Source organism: Uloborus diversus, chromosome 3 (genome assembly GCF_026930045.1).
Source record: "Uloborus diversus isolate 005 chromosome 3, Udiv.v.3.1, whole genome shotgun sequence".
Classification (NCBI taxonomy): domain Eukaryota; kingdom Metazoa; phylum Arthropoda; class Arachnida; order Araneae; family Uloboridae; genus Uloborus; species Uloborus diversus.
Window position 1 is genome coordinate 110,946,707 of NC_072733.1, and position 22,867 is coordinate 110,969,573.

The 22,867-nt window shown below is 35.5% G+C and overlaps 1 protein-coding gene across 2 annotated transcripts in view; it reads right to left on the reverse strand.

The window, feature by feature from the left end:
• Positions 1-22,867, reverse strand: part of LOC129218136 (uncharacterized) — a 159,560-nt gene that overhangs the window by 117,742 nt on the left and 18,951 nt on the right. For both annotated transcript variants that reach the window (XM_054852346.1, XM_054852345.1), the window contains exon 7: positions 19,365-19,433. In XM_054852346.1, coding sequence (XP_054708321.1) covers positions 19,365-19,433 — 69 coding nt within the window. The remainder of the gene's footprint in view (positions 1-19,364; positions 19,434-22,867) is intronic.

The following is a 22,867-nucleotide window of genomic DNA, read 5'->3' on the forward strand; positions in this document are numbered from 1 at the left end:
GTGCACTTCTTAAGGAAAGAAATTTGCCAGGAAATTTTTGGGGGGACACTGCAGTTTGTTTCACATATGCTTGGAATAGATCTTGTCATGGGAATGATCGTACCCCATTTAAACTTTTTTTGGGGAAAAAACCCTCTGTTAAACATTTTCGTATTTTTGGCTCTCTAACTTTTGTTGGTGTTCCAGCTCAGAAAAGAAAAAAATTAGGCGATGAGTCGAAACCAGGAATTCTTGTTGGCTATGCTCAGACTACCAGAGGTTATCGTATCTGGCTGGAGGATGAAAATAGAATTATTGAAACTCCTAATGTCAGTTTCGATGAGGGAACTAAAGGGGCAGATGTTGTACTAGGTACAGGGTTAAGTTGTCCACAAACTGTGAAATATTTACCTGACAATTTTGCTGATTATGATGACTATCCTGCCGAGTTAGAACAGGAAGTTGAAGGTCAGGAGGTGGATGATGAACATTCTAGTGGAGAACCTAGTAGTGGATTAACGTCATGTTCTGAGATTGTATGGACTCGTGAAGCTGTTCCTAGACCATCAGGAGATCGAACTGATATTTATTACAGGGTAGAGGGGTCAAAAATTAGTTTGCGTTCTATGAATGATGTAATTAAATTTTGTAATGATAATATTGAAGTTGATGAATCTTATTTTGACTTTTCGGGTAAAAATTTAAAAGAGGGTAAAGTATCTGATCTATTGGAAGGAAATCTTGCTGAAATTAAACTTCCTCGAAATTTTAAAGAAGCAGTTAATTCAAATGAAGTTTCACTGTGGATAAATGCAGTGGATCAGGAAATTCAGACGATGCACAATCGCGGGGTATGGGTGTTGGTAGATCCACCTGATAATGTTAAAATTTTGGGAAATCGATGGGTATACACTGTTAAAGATCACCTAGGAAATATAGTTAAATTCAAAGCGCGCTTGTGTGCACAAGGTTTTCTCCAGGAATGTGGATAGTCGTTTGAAGATGTTTTTAGTTCTGTCCTTGATTTTTTCTATTATCAGATTGTTTTTCTGCATTTTTGTGTGTTTTTTCAAATGGTGTCATCTACATGTGGACATTAATAATGCTTATTTGTATGTCAAATTGGATACTGATGTTTATATGAAACAACCTAGTGGTTATGTACAGGAGCCGGAAAAAGTTTGTCTATTAAAGAAAGCTTTGTATGGTTTGCACCAGAGTGGTAGGAAGTGGTATTTTGAACACCATGAAACTTTGTTGAAAATGAATTTTTCTAGTATAGACTGGTGTAATTGTTGTTATATTTATGAAAATAAGGTTATTCTTCTGTTTTATGTTGACGAAATCATACTTTTTGGGTTGAAATCTGATTTGGATGAAATTGTGAATGTTTTGAGAAATTATTTTGATTTGAAAATTTTGGGAGAAATAAGAAAATTGTTGGCGGTTGAATTTGAAAATATTAATGGGAATTGGTATATTCATCAAACATTATATATTGATCAAATTGTTGAGATGTATTCTAGTTATAATATTCCTATTAGCAACCTTCCAATTACAAATGGTGTAATTAATTCTAAAATTGATTCTCCTAATTGTGTGTCAGAGCAGGAAGAATGTAAATCTTTACCATATAGAAATTCAATTGGTTGTTTGGCCTATTTGGCAAATAGATCTCGCCTTGACAAAACATATGCATTAAACATTTTCTCACAATTTCAATCTAATCCTGGAATGAAACATTGGCATGGTTTGCTCCGTCTTCTTGGATATGTTCCGTATACTAAAAATTTCAAATTGAATTTATCAAATGTTTCGGATTTAAATCTCAAATGTTATTCAGATTCTGATTGGGCAGCAAACAGAGATGATAGGGTTTCAATAGGGGGATACATTATATTGTTAGATAACACTCCTATTTTGTGGAAGACATTTAAGCATAAATGTATTGTTCTTTCTACTATGGAGGCTGAGTATGTCACACTCGCAGAAGCAGCTAAAGAATTTATTTGGATTACGAGAATCTTGAATTATGAAAAATTGGGTTTAAATTTGAAAAATTGTGATATATTTTGTGATAACATTGCTGCAATAGACTTTTCTAAGAATCTTATACAGAATCGGATCAGTAAACACATTGACATTAAATATCATTTTTTCAGAAATTTGGTAAATGAAAACTATTTAAATTAGTATATGTGAATTCGAAAATAAATTTAGCTGATGCCTTGACAAAGCCATATAATAAAACACAACTCAGAAATTTTTGTGATATCATTTTTGGGGGAAATATGATCTAAATTTATATTTGCAGTAGTTTGAAATTTTTTGGGCATGTCAACTTTTTGAAATTCATATAGTTTGATTTATTATCGATATTTGAATATAGTGGACTTTTTTGAAATTAATGTGAATATTTATGTGTAACTTTTGGTTCTGCATGTGGCAAAAATGGGGGCACTTGTTAGAATTTTAGTCAAAGTTTTCATTTAGATAAATAAAGTAAAGTAAAAAAAGAAATAACCCACTGTTATTTCTGCTAAAATACGTTTTTGCCCCATGCATCTCGCACAGAGATCGCAGATCGTATTCGGACAAATTGCTCTGATGTAAACAACATTGAATCGGTAGTGACGTCATTCGGGCGATTCACTCATCTGAATTGGATTGGGTTTTGGTCAGTTCCTGCATGTGATAACCGGGTGATGTTTTCTAAAGTTTTCATGAGTGGCAACAGTGCTTGTTATTTTGCATAAGCGATTGAAATTTTGACTGTTGGTTGTTCCACCATGCGGTTTCTTGGTATTTAATGCTGCAGGTTTGAGGAGCTTGCTCTCTCTCTCCCATATTTTTCTTGTGTGTGCTGTGTGCACGTTCGTGTCGTTCTATCCAGTTCAGATGAAAATGGCTTAATTTTATTGGAATGTTATTTTGTGTAGATGCATCTATTCTAAGGTAATTCAAAATAAGTTTTTAGCCATTTTTGACCAGATGTTGTTCATTTCAGAATAAATGTTTTATTTTTAATGTTCCTGTTGAACTGGATTCAATGTAAGTAAAGTACATTGTCTAAGGATTAGCTCTGCTAAAATAAAAGGATATTTTTTCTTCTGAACTTCGTTCGTCATGTGCTTATTTAAACTACTACTCTGCTAATTATTTCCGAGGGCTGAAATGCTTCCTTCAGCCCCTACAGCGCCACTGTACTTGCACCTCTCGCTGATTGGATATCAAGTGTGCAGCATGGCTACCGAGTAGGAAGTGTTGGAGGATGCCTTGTTGAATGGCGCGTTTGTTTCATTCTGTTCGATGTCTGAAACAGAGTTAGATAGGAACGCAGTCTTTACTTCGTTAAAAGCTTTTATTTCTACTCTCAAATTTATTAAAGGATGATAAATATCACTTAAAGTTGTTTTTAGCAATTTTTTCCTTTGAAAAATTACATATGATTTGTGGAAAAACTACTTAATTTGCATTTTTTTCTCACCAAGTTTTTAAAAACGGACAAAAATTCCTGGATATACCCCTGCCCTTATCCTCAAAAAATTGTCAAAAATTAGTTATACTTCACTTTCTGATTAAATATTTCTGCAGACAAAAATACATTAAAATGAGTAAAAGTTAGTCTTTGACTAAGACTTTTGAAATTTGGCTAACACTTTAAAAATTTGGTTAATTTACCGACGAACAAGTCGAAATCCTTAGTGCGATCCCTGACTACACATTACTGTTTCTTACACAAAAAGCTGAATTTTTATCTGTATTTAAAAAAAAATTTTATGCCACAGAAAATACTGCTACGATGCACAAAATCAATGATGAATGGGAAAGAAAGACATAAATTAAACCAGTATGGTACGTATAGTATGTAGTAAGAAAAACATATGCACTATAGTTGTAATGTACAGTAGATCCAGTAATGATATTTGTAACTCAAAAAAGTGAAGATGATGATGATTTATGCTGTGTGATCGAAATGTTATTCTTATATGTTGTTAAAACACACAGTACAGTTGCTTCACTAGTTCTTTGAAGTTTTAATAGTTAATAATGTTTCCATTTTTATGGTTTCCTGGTTTCTTAAATTCACAATTCAAGAGCAGCTTCCATTTTCATAATTTTTGCATTTTGCTTATATACTACTCGGTGAACTTTTATGGATTTCTTTTCTTTGACTTTTAATTGTAGGGGACTGTGGGGCAAAGTAAAATGGTTGAGATGACCGAGTTTTTTTTTAAATGAACAAATCGGAAATTTGCTTTGAAAATTACGGTATAAAAAGAAAGAACGTTGTATTTTATAATAAAACCTGCATTGAAACAATATTTTTTATTTTTGGCAGTAAATTTTAGTTTTCAAAAAAGTGCAAATTTTTCACTTATTATTTTCATGGGGCTAAGTGAAAAATAAAATATTTTTCTAATGAAATGTTTTCTATTTGATTATAAAATATATTTTTGATTAAAAGAATGAGTAAATAAAAGGTTAAATAAATTAATGAAAAGATGATGAAATAATAAAAACAATTAAATGAATAAACTGATTACTATATAACGAAAAATAAATGAGCAAGTAAAATGATGAATGAATACAAAAATAAGTGAATTAATAAATGAAGGAATGTAAATGAATTAATTAATAAATGAAAACATAAGTGATTTATATCAAATGATTGGGTGAGTAGATGAAACAAAATATTTCACTCTGTCTCGTATGTACTTGACTAATTGTACAATTTATTTAAAATACAAATAAGCTTAATATTAACTATATTAATACTGCATTGAATATTAGGAGGCCTCAATAATTATTTAAAATGTTAATAACAAGAACTTTATCATTTTATAGCAACAAAAATAATTTTTGACTTACAAAAAATGTAATATTACAATATAAGTATACATTTTTGAAAATTGCCTGTATTATCATATGCTTTAATCTTTGGTGGTACTTCGTCCTGCCTAGAATAGACTACATATGGTACTACAGTCAAGTCCTGACTTACGCGAGGGATGCGTCTCAAGACCCCTCGCATAAGTCGAAATTTCGCGTTGTGGAAAAGGCTATGTGTAAAAACTTTTATAAACATACCCAACTACTTTAGACACTTGTCAACACCACCTCAAACTGTTAAAAACCATTTCTTAACTATACATTACTGTTTCTTACGTAAAAACTGAACTGTTACTTGTATTCAAAAAAAAAATTGTTTTATGCAACATAAAATACTGCTACAATGCACAAATCAATGGGAAAGAAAGACATAAAATAAACCAGTACGGTACGTACGAGTATATAGTAAGAAAAACAAATGCACTCTAGTTTTACTGTACAGAAGATCTAGTAATGATATTTGTAACTTAAAAAAGTTATGATGATTTTTTTTTGCTGCCTGATCAAACCACTATTCTTATATATTTTTTAAATACACAATACCATTGCTTCACTAGTTCTTTTATAACGCTTCCACATCTGTGACAACGCCCCCTCTTCCTGGTTTCTTAAATTCACAATTAGAAGAGCAGCTTTCATTTTCATAATTTTAGCATTTTGCTTAGATACTACTCAGTGAACTTTTACGGATTTTCTTTGTCTTCACTTTTAATTGTACATATGGAAGATTCACTCGTACCTTAATTGTCGTGCTACCTTCGATGCATTTTATAGTTGTTCAAGCACATAATCTTTAGCTTTTCTTTAATTGTCACAAACTTTTTCTTTTTTTTCTATATACACAAACTTTAGATGAAACATCATTCTTAGGTGTTATTATTTTTACCAACTTTCACATTTATAATGAAAAAAATAAATTGAAAATGAGAAGTAGTTGTATAAGCGGCGTTCAGACTAGTACGGTGTGGAAACATCCGCGCTCAGTGATGCTAAGGAATGAAGGTCCATTCACAAAAAAGATTTTTTTGTAGCCAATAACAAAGCCGATATTTACACGTCGAGATTCCCTTCCAAAAATTTTCGTGTTGCAAGGCGACGAATTCGCGTTAGGTCTGAAATTCTTTACTGGTGAAAAAAACGTGTTATAGCCATTTCGCGTAAGTCGGATCGCATTGTAGTGGGATTCAACTGTATATACTTAAAATAATACCAGGTAGGTGGAGCTAAAAGCAGAGTAAATATTTCACCATTTCACTTTGCCCCGATATTTCACTTGGCCCCATGTTCCCCTACATATGGAAGATTCACTCATACCTAATTGTCATGTTATCTTTGATGCATTTTATAGTTGTTCAAACACATAATCTTTAGCTTTTCTTTAATTGACGGAATTTTAATCTTTCTGTTTCTATTTTCACAAATTTTAGATGAAATAGCGCTCTCAGGTGTCATTATATTTCATGAACTTCCCCATTCAGAATTTAAAAAATAAATGGAAAATGAGGAGTAGTTATTTGTATAAGCGATGTTCAGACTAGTATGGTGTGGGAACTTCCGAGCTCAGTGATAATAAAGGGATGAAGGTCCAGTCGCAAAAAAAAGGAATATCCATAACAAAGCTAATACTTACACACCGGGATTCCCTTGCGAAAATTTTCAGGTTGCGGGTGAGGAATTTGCATTAGGTCTATAATCAGGAACCTGCATGCATTTTTTTAAATTTTTTTAAATGAAAATTCAGGCCATTTTAAGACAATAGGCACCAATTTCAGTTCAATTGGGATACTGGTTATTTTTTAATTAATTTTTAAAATCTTCTGATTAGCCCCGCCCCCTTATTTCCCCATCTCCACCGGTGACGTCAAGATTCATTCCCGATCCCTGCTCCCATCTCTTTCTCGCATTAGAAGCACGTTGCGTTTACAGAACATCGGGAGCATTCTCAAGATGGCTCCAAGCACAAACTGTTGAATTGTAAATACTGTTACAAATTCTGTAAATAGTAATTATTGTAGGAACGTAACCTGTAAATAGTTTCCCGTAATGAATATACAACCCCTTTTTCATTCGGCTAAAGTATACGACCTCTATTTTCTTTCTTTTCATTGATAACGGTCTACTACTTTACAGAAGCGTGTGGAATATTTGAGAAATTTCTTTTCGGTGTATTTAAGCCGTTAGCGATGGATAAACAGTGAGTTTCGATTCAGATTTCGAACGGAGAGCATTTTGCTCTGTTTATAGCGAGGCATTTCGCTGTGTTGTTTTCGTATTTGGAAGTAAATACGTGTGTAAACGTTGAGTTTACGGTGTTGTGTGATAATTGCTTAATTGCTGATGAATAATTTAGCAGTTGTTGAAGATCTTTCCTGTACATAGTGTAAATAAATTTCCTGTGTTTTTATCAAGAACTGTGTTTTCATTTCAAGAAAGTGGAAGTCGCACCGAATCCGTTACAATTTGGCGCCCAACGTGGGGCTTCTTCTGGACTTTCTTGGAGTAAGTCTGACTTTGGACATTTTTTTCATAAAGACTTTTTGAATTTGGACTTTATTTTTATGGTGATTACTCGCGCAATGGATGAACAATTAAAACAACTTCTTGACGCAATCAACTCTGTGAAAAATGATATGGCGACTAACCAAGAAGAAATTAAAAACGACCTTATTTCGGTAAAGACTGTGATGGAAAATAAATTTAATGACATAGAGCATCGAGTTAATGCTATTGAAGAAAAATTTGATACCGTTGAAAGCCGATTCAATGCTGTAGAAAATAAATTTGAAGAAGAAGATAGAAGATTTCATCTATTTAAAGAAGAGATGTTTAAGGACGTGGAAAGGAGATTGGCGACCGCGGAAAGCAGCTCTGTACAGTTTGGCGCTCCCACATCGGTTGCTCGATCGTCCATTAAACTTGCCACATTTGATGGGAAAACTTCGTGGCAGGTTTACAAAACTCAATTCATGATAGTGGCGGAAGCGAACGGATGGGACTCTGCTACCCAGGCCTGTCATCTTGCAGCATCCCTGAGAGGTGACGCAGCGGACATTCTCCAGACCCTTCCGGACAGCCAGCGCCTGGATTTCGCCGCCCTCACATCTGCGTTGGAGCTTCGCTTCGGTGAGAAGTGCCAGAAAGATTTCAGCCGACTCCAGTTGAAGTCCCGTTTCCAGAAAACCGGGGAAACCCTGCAAGAGCTAGCGGCGGACATCGAGAGACTGTCTCATCTTGCTTTTTGCGACTGTCCTGCGGATGTTCGAGACAACCTGGCACTCAACTATTACATCGACGGGGTTCGAGATCCGGAAATCCAGAAAGCTCTACGGATGGCGGATGTCAAAGACCTGAATTCTGCTGTTGTGTATGCGATGAGATACGAGGCCGCCCAGCAAGCAACCCGTGTGAATCGCCATCCCATCCGAACTCTGGAAGCTGATGAGTCTGATTCCAGGTCGTCCCACCTCGCTGAACTTGAGAGACAACTCGGTGACTTGACAAGACAGTTGAGCAGCATAACAGCCCAAAAGAAACAAGAGCAGAAGTGCTGGAAATGCGGTAGTGAAGGACACCTGCGAAGGAGTTGTCCGGCTCGCCAAGCTACGCGAGGGAAGGAAATCACCACCACTAAAGCTCTGCAGATTTCCTCTTCTAGTAGTGGCAGTGATGGACTTTTCATTTACGCACATGTAAATGGGAACCCCTGCAGACTGATTGTTGACACTGGAGCCAATGTGACAATCATTAGGACAGATGTGGCTCGTGAATTTGGATTGAAACTGCTGTGGACATCGCCACGCGTAAGTCTCCAGACTGTGACAGGTGACAAAATTGAGATTGACGGTAAAGTGGACTTGGAAATAGTGTTTGGGAATGCCACCTACCATCATACGGCATTCGTCGCTAATATCACGGACCCCTTCATTCTCGGATTGGACTTTTTGAAGAAATATGACTTCACTCTTGACTTCAAGACTAATGAGCTGCACTCGATGAGAGAAGACATAGCCGTTTTCCCTGCAGAGAGTGATGTAAAATCCGCTCATCAAATAATAGCTCAAACAGATTTATCGATTCCCTCAAGGTCAGAATCATTAATACCTGGCTCCCTTGAAGAAAGCAATAGTTTTCGATTTGGACTCATTGAATACCCTAACCTAAGCAATAGCCTAAAAGGAGTACTGGTAGCATCTACGCTTGTGGACCTTTCTAAGGATGTAATTCCTGTGAGAGTCGCCAACGTGAGTGAAAGGCCAAGGAATATCCGGAAAGGCGAAGTGTTAGCAACTTGTACTCCCGTAAACTGCATCATTAGAAGAATCAATTCCCCCGAGACTGTGTCTTCTGAGTCCTTGACATCGAAGTTAATTGGGAGTGCACCCTTATCGAAAGATCAAAGAACTGCTGCGGAACAATTGGTGGACGACTTCAAGCATCTGTTTTCATCTACATCGGAGGATGTTGGCCGTACGAATTTAACGCAGCATAGGATTTACACTGGAGAACACCCCCTTATTAAACAGCATCCAAGACGACTACCATTCGCTAAGAAGGAAGAGGTTGAAACCCTTCTGAAAGAGATGAAGGAGAATGATGTAATCGAACCCTCATCCAGTCCTTGGGCCTCTCCCATCGTCTTGGTCCGAAAGAAAGATGGCTCCACCAGATTTTGTGTCTATTACCGACGACTGAATGAAATCACCAAGAAAGACAGTTACCCTCTTCCACGGATAGACGACACCTTGGACACTCTTTCCGGACACAAGTGGTTTTCGACCCTGGACTTGAAGAGCGGCTACTGGCAGGTTGAGATACACCCTGATGACCGAGAGAAGACAGCGTTTACAACTGGACAAGGCTTATGGCAGTTCAAAGTGATGCCCTTCGGCCTCTGCAATGCACCAGCTACGTTCGAGCGTCTTATGGAGACAGTGTTAAGAGGACTCTCTTACGAATCCTGTCTGGTCTACTTAGACGATATCATCATCGTGGGACGCAGCTTCGAAGAACATCTGGCAAATCTTAGGAAGGTGCTGCAAAAGCTTAAGGAAGCCAATCTGAAGTTAAGCCCGTCCAAATGTAATTTGTTCCGCCGGAAAGTGAACTACCTTGGTCACATCATCTCTTCTGAAGGTGTACAAACCGATCCAGAAAAGGTGTCTGCTGTCAAGAGTTGGAGTCGTCCCGAAAACATCCATCAGCTGCGAAGTTTCCTGGGGCTCTGCACGTACTACAGGAAGTTTGTGAAGGGTTTTTCCAACATTGCACGACCTTTGCATAAGCTGACGGAGAGCAAGCAAAAGTTTGAATGGTCCAAAGAATGCGAAGATGCATTTCTACGACTGAAGGAGGCTTTAACATCAACGCCTATCCTCGCCTATCCTCAGCCTGAAAAATCCTTCATCCTAGACACTGATGCGAGCAACGAGGGCATCGGAGCTGTTTTATCCCAAGAAATTGACGGAAATGAACATGTCATCGCTTACTGCAGCAAATGCTTATCAAAGTCGGAGCGAAATTACTGCGTCACCAGAAAGGAGTTACTGGCCATAGTGAAAGCTGTAGAACACTTCCATCATTACCTCTACGGCCGAAAATTTCTGCTTCGGACAGATCATGCCTCATTAACTTGGCTTTTGAACTTCAAAAATCCGGAAGGCCAGATAGCCAGATGGATACAGCGGCTCCAGGAATATGACATGGAGATCAAGCATCGAAAAGGGTTATCTCACGGTAATGCTGACGCTTTATCAAGGAGACCCTGTCCTGAGAACTGCCACTATTGTTCCCGAATCGAGAAGCAGTATGGAACGACTAGCCCTACCGCCTATCAGGTGACAGTGACTCCAACATCATCAGAACCTGATCCATGGAGTGATGACCAAGTTCGAAAAGATCAACTTGAAGACCCCGACATAAAACCAATTTTAGAGTTCATGGAAAGTGACAGTCGACGCCCTAGCTGGCAGGACGTTTCCATCTTCAGTCCTGCAACAAAAAGATACTGGGCTTTATGGAACTCACTCCATTTACGGAACGGCGTGTTACACCGGAAATGGGAATCTGACGACGGTAAAACATCTAGGTGGCAGTTACTACTTCCCCGATCAAGGATTTCAGATGTTTTGAAAGAAATACATAGTAGTGCGACTGGAGGACATTTTGGTGTCTTGAAAACCCTCAATAAAGTCCGGGAGCGCTTCTTCTGGAGCAAGGCGAAGGATGACGTGGAGAAGTGGTGCCATTCTTGTGACGCCTGTGCTGCTCGTAAAGGACTGAAGAAGAGAAGCAGAGGGAAGCTACATCTGTACAACGTTGGAGCTCCTTTCGAACGAATTGGGATCGACATCCTGGGTCCTCTACCAAGAACTGCTGATGGGAACAAATACATTCTTGTTTCCATCGACTACTTCACCAAATGGCCGGAAGCATATCCCATTCCAGATCAAGAGGCTACCACCGTAGCAGAGACTCTAGTCCAACATTGGATCTCGAGATATGGAACACCTTTGCAGATTCATTCCGATCAAGGGAGGAATTTCATCTCTGCTGTGTTTAAGGACCTATGTCAAATTCTCGGAATTGAGAAAACTAGGACAACACCACTACACCCACAATCGGACGGCATGGTGGAGAGATTTAACCGCACAATCCTGAATAATCTCTCGCTTATGGTATCCAGAAATCAACAGGATTGGGACAAGAAGCTACCTTTGTTCCTGCTGGCCTACCGCAGTGCTGTCCACGAGACTACCGGATTTGCCCCATCTCAGATGCTCTTCGGACGAGAGCTTCGGCTACCTTGTGATCTCGTCTTCGGTCGTCCTCCGGATGCGCCTGCATCGCCTGAGGAGTACATCCAGGATCTCCAGGCCCGGTTGGAAGACGTTCATAGCTTCGCACGAGAGCGAATCAACATCGCGGCGGAGAAGATGAAGACCCGATACGACACAAGGTCTACTGGACATGAATTCAACGAAGGCGACAAGGTTTGGTTATGGAATCCCATCCGACGGAAAGGTCTTTCACCCAAATTGCAGTCGCATTGGGATGGACCCTACAAAGTCGTTAACCGACTAAATGACGTCGTAGTGAGGATCCAAAAATCACCTAATGCAAAACCTAGGGTTGTACATTATGATCGGTTAGCCCCATACTATGGCCATAGTTCATGAGTATTACGTAAACAACCATGGTTGATAACATAAAAGTTGTAGATAATTTTTGCTTTTAATGTTTAGTAATATTTCTTGTTATTATTGTGTTTTCTGTATCTGTTAGTTGTTAATTAATGTGTATATTTGTAAACTTGTGATAGAAGTTTGGCACCCTTTCTGGGGATTGTACTGCCCGGGACGTGCAGTCCTTAGGAAGGGGGCAATGTTACAAATTCTGTAAATAGTAATTATTGTAGGAACGTAACCTGTAAATAGTTTCCCGTAATGAATATACAACCCCTTTTTCATTCGGCTAAAGTATACGACCCCTATTTTCTTTCTTTTCATTGATAACGGTCTACTACTTTACAGAAGCGTGTGGAATATTTGAGAAATTTCTTTTCGGCGTATTTAAGCCGTTAGCGATGGATAAACAGTGAGTTTCGATTCAGATTTCGAACGGAGAGCATTTTGCTCTGTTTATAGCGAGGCATTTCGCTGTGTTGTTTTCGTATTTGGAAGTAAATACGTGTGTAAACGTTGAGTTTACGGTGTTGTGTGATAATTGCTTAATTGCTGATGAATAATTTAGCAGTTGTTGAAGATCTTTCCTGTACATAGTGTAAATAAATTTCCTGTGTTTTTATCAAGAACTGTGTTTTCATTTCAAGAAAGTGGAAGTCGCACCGAATCCGTTACAATACTATATTGAATCTCATAGCAAATGTGCAACATCTAACACAGTATAAATAAAATATTTTTAGTGCACCAAAAGAAGAAGATGAAAATGGTGCAATGTCAATGGCATTGGCACAATTAAAAGAAAAGAGAGAGGAAAAAAAAGCTTAACTTTTTCACTCTTCTGTTGCAAAAATTATTTTGTAGTAACTTACATAATTGTATATTAATAACATAAAATTGTTCTTAAAAGCTATCTCTGATCACTCCACTTTCTTTTTTTTTTATTCTTCGAATTGAAACAATATTATTTTCTTTGAGGATAGAATTTACTTCATTTTGCTCTGTGCCAACTTCTGCATTCAAAACAGTTATGGAAATCAAAAGTCTAGATTTGAATTTTGAGTAATTTTTAAGAGTACTTTTTTTTAAACTAAAAAAAAAAGAAAGAACTTTGAATTATTTGCATCTCTAGTCAGCAAAAATTCATGAATAAAAATGATAAATAAATAAAATACTTTTGAAGCAAACCATAAAAAATGAGGAAAAAACATATTAGAAATAAAAAATTCTAAAAAATTTTTAATTTAAAACCTTATCTTTTTTAAAAAATTTTAATTTAAAATCTTCTGTACCGCAATTTGGTGTGAAGTCCGAATTTCACAGTACACACATGCCATACGGTAGGCAACCATTCACAGCATAACAACACATTCACACAAAGGAAGGACAAGGACAGGAGAGAGAGAAAGGTACATTCATGCCCGAGCCGGGATTCGCACCCGGGACCACCTCATCGCAGTCAGACTCTCTGACCACCAGACAAGGCAGGCATCAAAATATTAAATAGAACTAGCAAATGAAACTACTATTTGTATTTATTAAGTGCTAGCTTTTCAAAAACAATTTTCAAAAAGTGGAATAATGTTATGATTAAAATGTCACTACACAAGATAAAAAACAAGCAATCAGATATTAGTTATTGAATTTAAATCAATCTGAAAACATGTATAAGCATTTAAAAGCACAAAAATTATGAATATTAATTAACCTAACACATTACATGTTATTTTTCAAACTAATAATATCAATATGAACTGGTGAAAAGAAAGAAGAAAAAGAAAAAAGATATGCAGAGATTTAGGCAAAAAGAAAAAAAAAGAAAAAGCACGTGAATTTGACGAACAAAGATAGAAAACAGTAGCGATCCTTTATACAGTTAGCAAAGTCATGCTCTGCTACCACTTGTTGGACTCGCAACATTTATCGATTCACATGCATAAATCATCACTGTGAAACAACACAACACTGTTTATATTCTTACTGTGAAACCTTTTAAAATAGTTGTTCACATGCACTCAGCAAAACGTTACTCAACTCTGTAACAATGACGTCACATCATCACGTGGTGGCATTGGGAAATGTATTTAAGTGAGTGCACCCAATCAATCTCTTACTTTTAACATATTAGTTTTTGATGTCGCCATAACTGCAGTTTGTGTTGTTGGGAGCGGTGTGTTCCAGATTGTGAGTTCCACGTTGTCAAGTGGACTTCATTTTTAGAAAAACGTAGGAAATAAGTTCTTTGTACCTGGCTAAAAGAGCGGGCAGGTTCCATTGGTCACCTTGAGATATTTTGCTGGTGAAGGAAATAAAGGTGAAAGATTGGAGTTTCTTTCATGGAAGTTGATATTGTTGGATATAGGCTTCACACGACCGTTGAAGGTTCATGCTGGATTGGAGTAAAAGGTATGGTTTACCTAAAGTCTGGCTGGACTGGATATCCGAGTGTAAGGGTTCTTCACCAGATGTAACGGTTATTGGTGTCCCAGAGGTCAAGTCTATGGGAGGTCCAGCATGGCGACTGGCCACAAGTGGTACAGGCTGAAATCAACTTTCACGTAGGATCCTATGGAAGGATCAGGCCTTCACGTTTTTGATATGCCAAGTATTAAGGAGTGAATATCCTAAGTGGTATGAACTTTCATCTTAAGTTTTATCAGGACTATTCTATTTTTAGGCATTGAACTGAAGGTGGACTAGCATTGACTAGTCCGTAAAGTTCTGGAATTGAACGATACTGTATTATGAAATGTGTTCCTATAAATGTCCCTGTTGGGGGGGGGGGGTATTTTCAGTCAAAATGTTTGTGGGTTTAAAAGTAACTTATTTACCCTTGTTGATAATACAAGTTTTAAGGTATATTTATTATTATTGAATAAAATTGTTTTTGACTGTTAAATGTGTTTTTAATTGCATTTTTCCCTTGAGCAGATCACTCCACAATTTCCGTTGGGCTTGCAACAACCCGTTTTAGTTCTTCGAACTTCGGATATTTCATCCACGATAGCAGGCAAGTCCAACTCAGAGCTCGACATATACTCAGAGATGCGACATAGGTGTACTGCATGCTGATTGGTCACTGGCAAAAACCGTCCAACTCTCAAGTTCACGTACGTAGGATTTGCATTGCACGCAACATGCACTCAAAGAAAAAAGGTGGATTCCTTTTAAAATACGGAAAGCTATGCAATTTAATTTTTAGTTTTACATTCTTTGATGTTTTGTTACCTTATCTTGCCTTCACTAAGGAGAAATATTCTGCAGGAATTTGAAAAATAGTTTTGTTTTGCCAGGCCTATGTTCAAGGTTTTGTTTTTTGTATCCTAAGCGATATTTTTGATCTGGATAGCAAACCAATGCATTTAGGATGTACTTTAATATGTTAACTTACTTTCTTACGAAATTCATAGTGTTTTCTTTTCTGTAGTATTAGTTTTAATGCTGGATTCTTCGATTCATGAAAAAGGAATGCTTTGGCGACATTCGGCGTTAAACATGCGCCAATCAGGTTACTGTACTCAATGTTAAAAAGTTTGTGTTTTACAAACAAAGCTGAGTAATTGAAGGGTTCTCTTTTACGTAATTTAAATAAAGTTGCTGCTTTTAAACCATTAGGAAGTGTACAGTTAACTTTTTTTTTTTAATCTGCTAGCGTGAACTTTTGAATCAATAGGTTTCTACTTTCTAAAAACATTTTAGTTCTTTTTATTTCCTCCTGTTTTCGTAGGGTTTACTGCTATATTAGTTCATATAAATCCATTGTTTATTTTAAAATTATCATGATATCTGATAATTTTGATATTTATTTTTGGAAATATGATGCTTGCAGTATTAAAATTGGTTATTAAATTTATTAATATTATTCATTAATCACTAACAATGATAATTATGAAAAATCACTAAAAAATATAATTACTAAAAATAATAAAGTTTTGAATTGAAAGATCTAGCAAATTTAAAGAGCTTATATATATGGGATACACAAAACCCAAAATTAAGAGCTAAGTGGAGTACGACACAATGTGTATAAACATTACTTAGTTCCTCAACTTTCAAGACCATGTAGCATGGTGGATAGAGCACGTGCCTGGAGGTATCAAGGGTGTCAGTTCAGTTTCTGATGGAAGCACATCGTTTTCACTAGCGCATTGTGTACTTTTAGTATTATCTTTGCGATAATTATTTTTATCACCAATTAAATCCTATAACAATGTTTTACTAAATAAAGATTTGTAAAAAAAAAAAATTCTTTTTTAAATAGAAAATCTTTGAAATGACTTGCACAAATAATGTACTCAATTATTTCTTTTCAGAATGAAATTTTAATTGAGCGAAGAAAGGATTTTCGTTGCAATTTAGTTCTATGACTTTCTTCCTTATACGATATTAAAAGTTAATGTGCTTGAATTCAAAATGTTCCTGTAAAAAAAAAATCAATTTGTTGAAACTTAATTCATCACAGAAATTTATTTAAAATATCATATATTAATATTACTTTATTTAAAATATCATATATTAATATTACTGAATTTTTAATAAGTTAAATGCATTTAGTACATGTATAAAAAGTTCTATGGTTGGGGTTGTAAACATAACCTGGCAGCGTTGTAAAGGTATGGCAAAAAAATTCAAAATTCAGCTGTTTTAGATTTAACTTCTCTCTTAACTAAATTTATTGAGCAGATTGCTTGTTCATTGTAATTAAATGCCTTACGTTACTGACTTTTCAAGTACTTTTCATTTGTTTAAGGAACGAATCAGGCAATTTTTCGGAAGTTAGGGGCCCTAAGCTATAGCTTGTTTAGCTTATAGGTAAATCTGGCCCCGCCCAATACTTATTTCGAAGGGCTAAAGAGCAATATTGTGAAATACAGCTTGTCCCAAATATATTCATCCCAAAAAATTCTTTTAAAAAACACGAAATGATACATAAATGGCAAAATTAAGCGTGAAGCATTCATTTTTGATCGCATGAAACTAGCGTCCCAATGTGTAAAGGATCGCTATGTGACACTGGCAGCTCTACCGCCCCCCCCCCCCCCCCGACAAACGAGCGATAACGCACCATGCATAGATGCCCTCGCCAATTCGAGTTGGACGTTTTTTTTGACTCTGAAGGAGATGCAGAAACGCTATTTTGCCTGTGACGCGACTCTGAGTATAAAGGGACACCAGAAAACAGTAAAGTTGATATCTGCTTAATGCTATGCAGTATTAAATTAAGGTTTATTCCCCATATTTCTTGTAGGGAGAAGTATCTTCCTAGCTTTGGAAATAGCTAGGGGTGCCCCCCCCCCCCAAGTTCAATGGCGCAAATCCCTCTCCCCCCCATTTTTCTCAACCTTTTTTTGTTTTTTGTTTTTAGCACTTTTTTATTTTATTAATTTTCTAAAAAATATTTTTAAAATTATTTATTTATTTTTAATAATAATAATTATTTTTTTGGTTGGAAAAGTTCTGTGCTACACCAATTACACATTCATGCACACAAATACACCCAACATAATGAAATAAATAAAATGAAATTAAAATAAAATAAAATAAATAGTTTAATTAAAAATGAATCAATATATAAATTTAAATAAATAAAAAATAAATAAAAGTTAAAAAAATCCCCGAAAAATCTTGATGTTGCAACTTGTGCCATAACCCCCCCCCCCCCCTGCAGGCAACCCTGGCACCTGCAATTTATTTGATATCTTCTTCATTTGTTTTTTGAGTGTCATTATTTTTCATAGCTAAAATGGCAAGTAGTGTTCGATTGCTCTGCCTCACTGATAAACACAAATACATTTTTCTGAGTGTCAGCCTATTTCGCAAGCTTTGGCACTGGTCTAGTTGTAACATTCTGAGTGATATCTATAGATATAACGAAACAAATATTGAGTTTTGTTTTCTTTCTTACTCTAAAATTTTTTATTTAAAGTGATTTACTTTTGAACTAGTTAATGATGTACAGCTCAAAATGAAATTTTCTAGTGTCGGATTTTTTGGAGAGAGGGAGGGAGTCTCAATAAACCCTACGCCCACACAACATATATAGAGGTGCTCAATAAACGTTCGTATTTTATTGTGCAAACAATTGTACTTTGAGTTATTTACTTGTGAATAAAATATGGATGTTCAATTCAAAGTTAATTTTCATGCTGTCCGAATTTCGGGGGTCCAAGGTGATCTATTCAGTTAAGATATACACCTCTTCCTATCCTGACAATTAAAATAAGAACACCTTTGTTTTCAATAAACAGCAAACCACACTTCCTTTCTATCCCTTCTTTTCGACTCCTTCGGAACCGGTTATATTGTAACCCTGGAACTGAATCTTGACGTCGACGCACGGTGCACGCTCCTCCTCTTTTTGTATCACGTGAGCTTTGTTTCATTTTAAGCTAATTTTAAGTTGTAATTTTGAAGAATCCAGGTTAGTTTCATAAAAACTGAGTTGATTTTGGGGAGTTTTAAGTAGCAGACTATTCAAATCAATCATGGTTCTGCATTTACCTGAACCATGCAGGTTCCTCATTCTTTAGTGGCGAAAAAAACACGTTATAGCTATTTTGCGTAAGTCGGATCCCGTTGTAGCGGGAGTCGACTGTATGAACAAAAAAAAAAAAATAAAAATTTTTTTTCAGGAATTAAAATAAAAAATTAACCAAACTAATCTGAGGTAGCGCATGCAAAAATAACTTCCAATTGGCAAAAATATTAAAATAATTTCAAGATGCAAAAAGATTTAAATTTCAATCATGAAGAGCTATATCTATTGTGAAGCACTTTTAATGTTGGCATGTTTACCAAACATAAAATTTATTTATTATTTAATAAAAATAAAACATAAAATAAGCTTTTCTGAAGTAGAATATATCACAGCAATTCTCAATTGGCAAAAATATTAAAATATTTACAAGATGTAAAAGAACTGAAATCTCAGGCACAATAAACAATTATCTGCGAAGTTCGAGTAAATTTAATGATGGCAGGGCCCAAAATAAATTCATTTATTGAAATTAAATATAAAATTAGTTACCCTAAGTTAGGATATGTCAAAACTACTTCTGATTGTAAAAAATATCATGCAAGATGCAAGAATGATTCGAATCTCAAATATGGGAAGGAATTTTTTGCTAAGCATATGTTAGGCATATTGAATGCATGTTAAAAAAAAATTTCAAAGTTTTCAAGCACTTGAAAACAAACTTTAATTTTCAAGCACTTTGCAAGAGAGAACAAGCCTTGTCATTCTAGCAATCTTTTGGTGAAAAATATGAGCATAAATTTGCAAAATTATTAAAATAAGTAGGGAACATATCTCACCTCTGTTACATAAGCATTTATACAAGACCCAGGAAGGATTGATGACAGCTTAATGTTTTCTTCCTCAATCTGCAATATATGAGAGAATTCATACATTTTATCAATAGAGAAAATTTCAACCTTAAATGAAGTAGAAAACACCTAGTTGTGCAGCTGGGTTGTCACTGATTCTAATTCAACATAGCTCCCACAAACAGTCCTTTTAAACATTGAGATTCTTTAGGATAAATTAAATAGGTTTCAAAACTTTTAAAAAAGTGGTTGCTCAATTTTGTAATAATATATATCACAAAGTACACAATGTAGCATGCAGAAACATGCCTGAAAAAGTATTTTTTAGAACAGAGGATTTAGCCTATTAAATAAAACCCTTAACATCCAACTATTAAAATACTCAACCAACCCCAGATCAATTTTACTGATTCAGAGATGCCACTCTCATATTAAAGTTTTCAATGGTAATCTTAACAATTTTCAGTAATTTTGTGTTTATCAGTAATTCTTAATACTTGACAAATGCAGCAGCAACAACTACTCTTTTTTTGAAAAAACAAGATAGAAAGGGAAGGAAGAGTTTCATTAAGGTACAATTAGAAAAAATATATATTCCTACTTCTAACTTCTCCCCCCCCCCCCCAAATTTAAAACTAAAATGTGCACCACAATTAGGAAAAAAGATTCAAATCCCACTTCTCTTACCCCATTAGCGCAACTCCCCTCTTTCCATAATGAAGACAAAAGAATACAATTAAAATATGTATTTTACAGGGATGAGAGTGGTCAGAGAGCAAAAAGGAGGAAATCCAAAAAAAATTTCGTGAAAAGGATGATATCCAAAACCGCATCAAAATAGAACCTGGAAGCCATGACATTCAAAAATTCAACAAAAAATGGCTAATTTACCAGTTTTAAAGGTAATACATATTTACTTAATATACTTAATAATTTTGTAAAATTTGCTGCACTGTACCATTTCCTGCAAGAGTGTTTATTCTTAAATAAATCAAAATTTTGAAAAAGGGGCAACAATTTCGAACCCCTGAGTCCTTGAACAAAGGGTTGGGGGAACCAGAGGTCAATCTTGACTGCATCACACAATAGTGTCAACTTTTCATATTTTTTAGAGAAAAATACATTTTTTTCATTAAAAACATTTGAGTTTATACTGTTAAACGAGTGAGAACATAAATTTTAAAATTAGGTCTGTTTGTAAAGTAAAAATTTACAACAGAGAGAAAAATCTAAAATTTCTTTATGTGGTAGAACTTACTTTTCATAGTAAGAATCCCTGTGGCAGAAAGCTACCGACACGGCGACAATGTCGCAGAATGACAGAGAGTTTGTGCAGAAAGATTTTGAACTAAGGAGGGAAAAAAGGGATAAGGGAAAAAAAAGGGTCAGCAATAAAATCATTCTGCAGAACAATACCAAAAGGATAGCTGTTTAATGGTAGAAAATGTAACTCGATTATGAATTAAGGAAAAGGCCTGATTTTCTGCGAAAAATAAAATAATCGCAACATTTTACAAAAAAAAAAACTTTGGCGAACGCCAAATCGAGCGATCATTGATGACTGTGGTAGTCTGCAATATCGGAGATAAAGGAGGTAGGGCATGGATAGAAACCAGTTCTAACCAGAACTTCTCACTGCGTGGAGCAATTTTAAAGCAACCCTCTGTTGATCAAAGAAGAGTGGCTGGTAACGCACATTTTGTATTTGTTTGTGCCTTTAAAAAATTGCTTATTTATGGTGGGTGAGTGTCACAGGTTGCAGCAAAAGAAAACAGATGGAATACTTGATAAATTGTATAGTATTTTGGGCTGACCAATAGTTATTCAGATAGGGGTGCTTACATGAATGAAAATCTTCTCTCTTTGGAGGAGTTATAGATTTTTTTTCTAAATGCATATTCTAATTAAATTCTTTTTTTCTTTGTATGGAAAGGGAACTTTTGTTTGCTGCAGTACTTGATTTAAATTCTTTTTTTCACATAAGGGAGAGGGCAAGGATGCCCAGCCTGGGGGGGGGGGGGGGGGTCTTAGTGCAGATTGAGACATAACAATTTGTAAGGAGGGGGGGAGTTGTTTTGAGGGGTATTTTTTTCATTGGGGAGGGGTCTCCGCGATATTGAAAGGAATGCGCCCTTGCCCTTGGGGGGGGGATTTCTTTTTTTCTTTAGTATTTTAATAAAATCCTATTTTCTTTGGGGGGGGGGGGGGGTTGTTTTCAATTTGTTCCGACCAAAATGTGTTTTTTAATTAAAATTTTTTTCCTTTTGGGGAGAGTGGGATACTTTGTTAAGGGTAGGAGGATACTTTGTTTCAATTCTATAAAATGTATATTAATTATGCATGTTTTAGTTTTTTTTGGGGGGAGGGGGGAGCACTGAACTGTAATGAATATTTTAATTAAAAAATATTTTTTCTTCGGATCTTATTTCTTTGATTATTGAATCGATGTTTCATCTGTATTTTTTTGGTATTAAGAACTATAGATAAGTGCTAAGAGATTAAGACTGAAAACTTAAATATGAGAGTGGCATCTCTGTTTAAACAATCACCCCCTGCTATAACATAATTTACACTAGCATTACATAAATTAGCATAATAATTTACATTGCTTTTGGTTAGATTTGTTTTTTTCTCCACTTACCAATTGCTGTTACTATGGTGTTAATATTTACCATATGGATTAGTTCAAAGTCATTTTTTTCCTCCTAGCAAAAACTGAAAATCTGTTGGAAGCTCTGATACCGAGCTTCAATGCTTTTTGTTTTTGTATAAATGAATTTACCTAAACAAGAAGTTGTGTGAAATTTGTTAATAAATAAATTTTTCACTTTTGAAATGAACTGCACTTAAGTTTGTCCATTAGTTCATTTTTCACGTCACGGAGCATTCTTGCAGGAAGAAATTAGGTCCAGAAAATTTTTCGCAGAAAGTAAAATAAAATTCTGCCACAGGGGTAAGAATTGAAAAAAAAATAAATATATATGTATACAAATGATTGGTTATTTTTTTCCTTGCATTGAAACATAAAATTAGTTTTTAAAAACTTTAATTTATTGCAAAATAATACGATTTTGCAATCAGAAGAGCTTGCAGCGGCCTCATTTAATTATGAAATCTCATAACTTTTAACAGGTTGTAAAGCCTAAACTATTTGAGCTTCACCATAAATATTTTTACTTTCTTAAATACACAAAAAAAAGTAACCATGCCAAGTTTCAATAAAATTCGAGACTGTGGGTGGTAGGTCATTTTTTGATTGACTTTTGCATTTTTTTCCAAAATAAATTAAAGAAATAAAAATATTATTGAAATGATGAATAAAAAAAGCAGATATAAGGTGTAATATAGTAAAAAACCACCCAACATTAAGAATAATTAAAATGCTTGCAGGATGTAAAAAGATTGAAATCTAAAACGAGGCATTCAACTTTCGGCGCAGCACGTGTTTGACGTTGTTGGCATGATTTCAAAACACATTTTTAGCACATTGT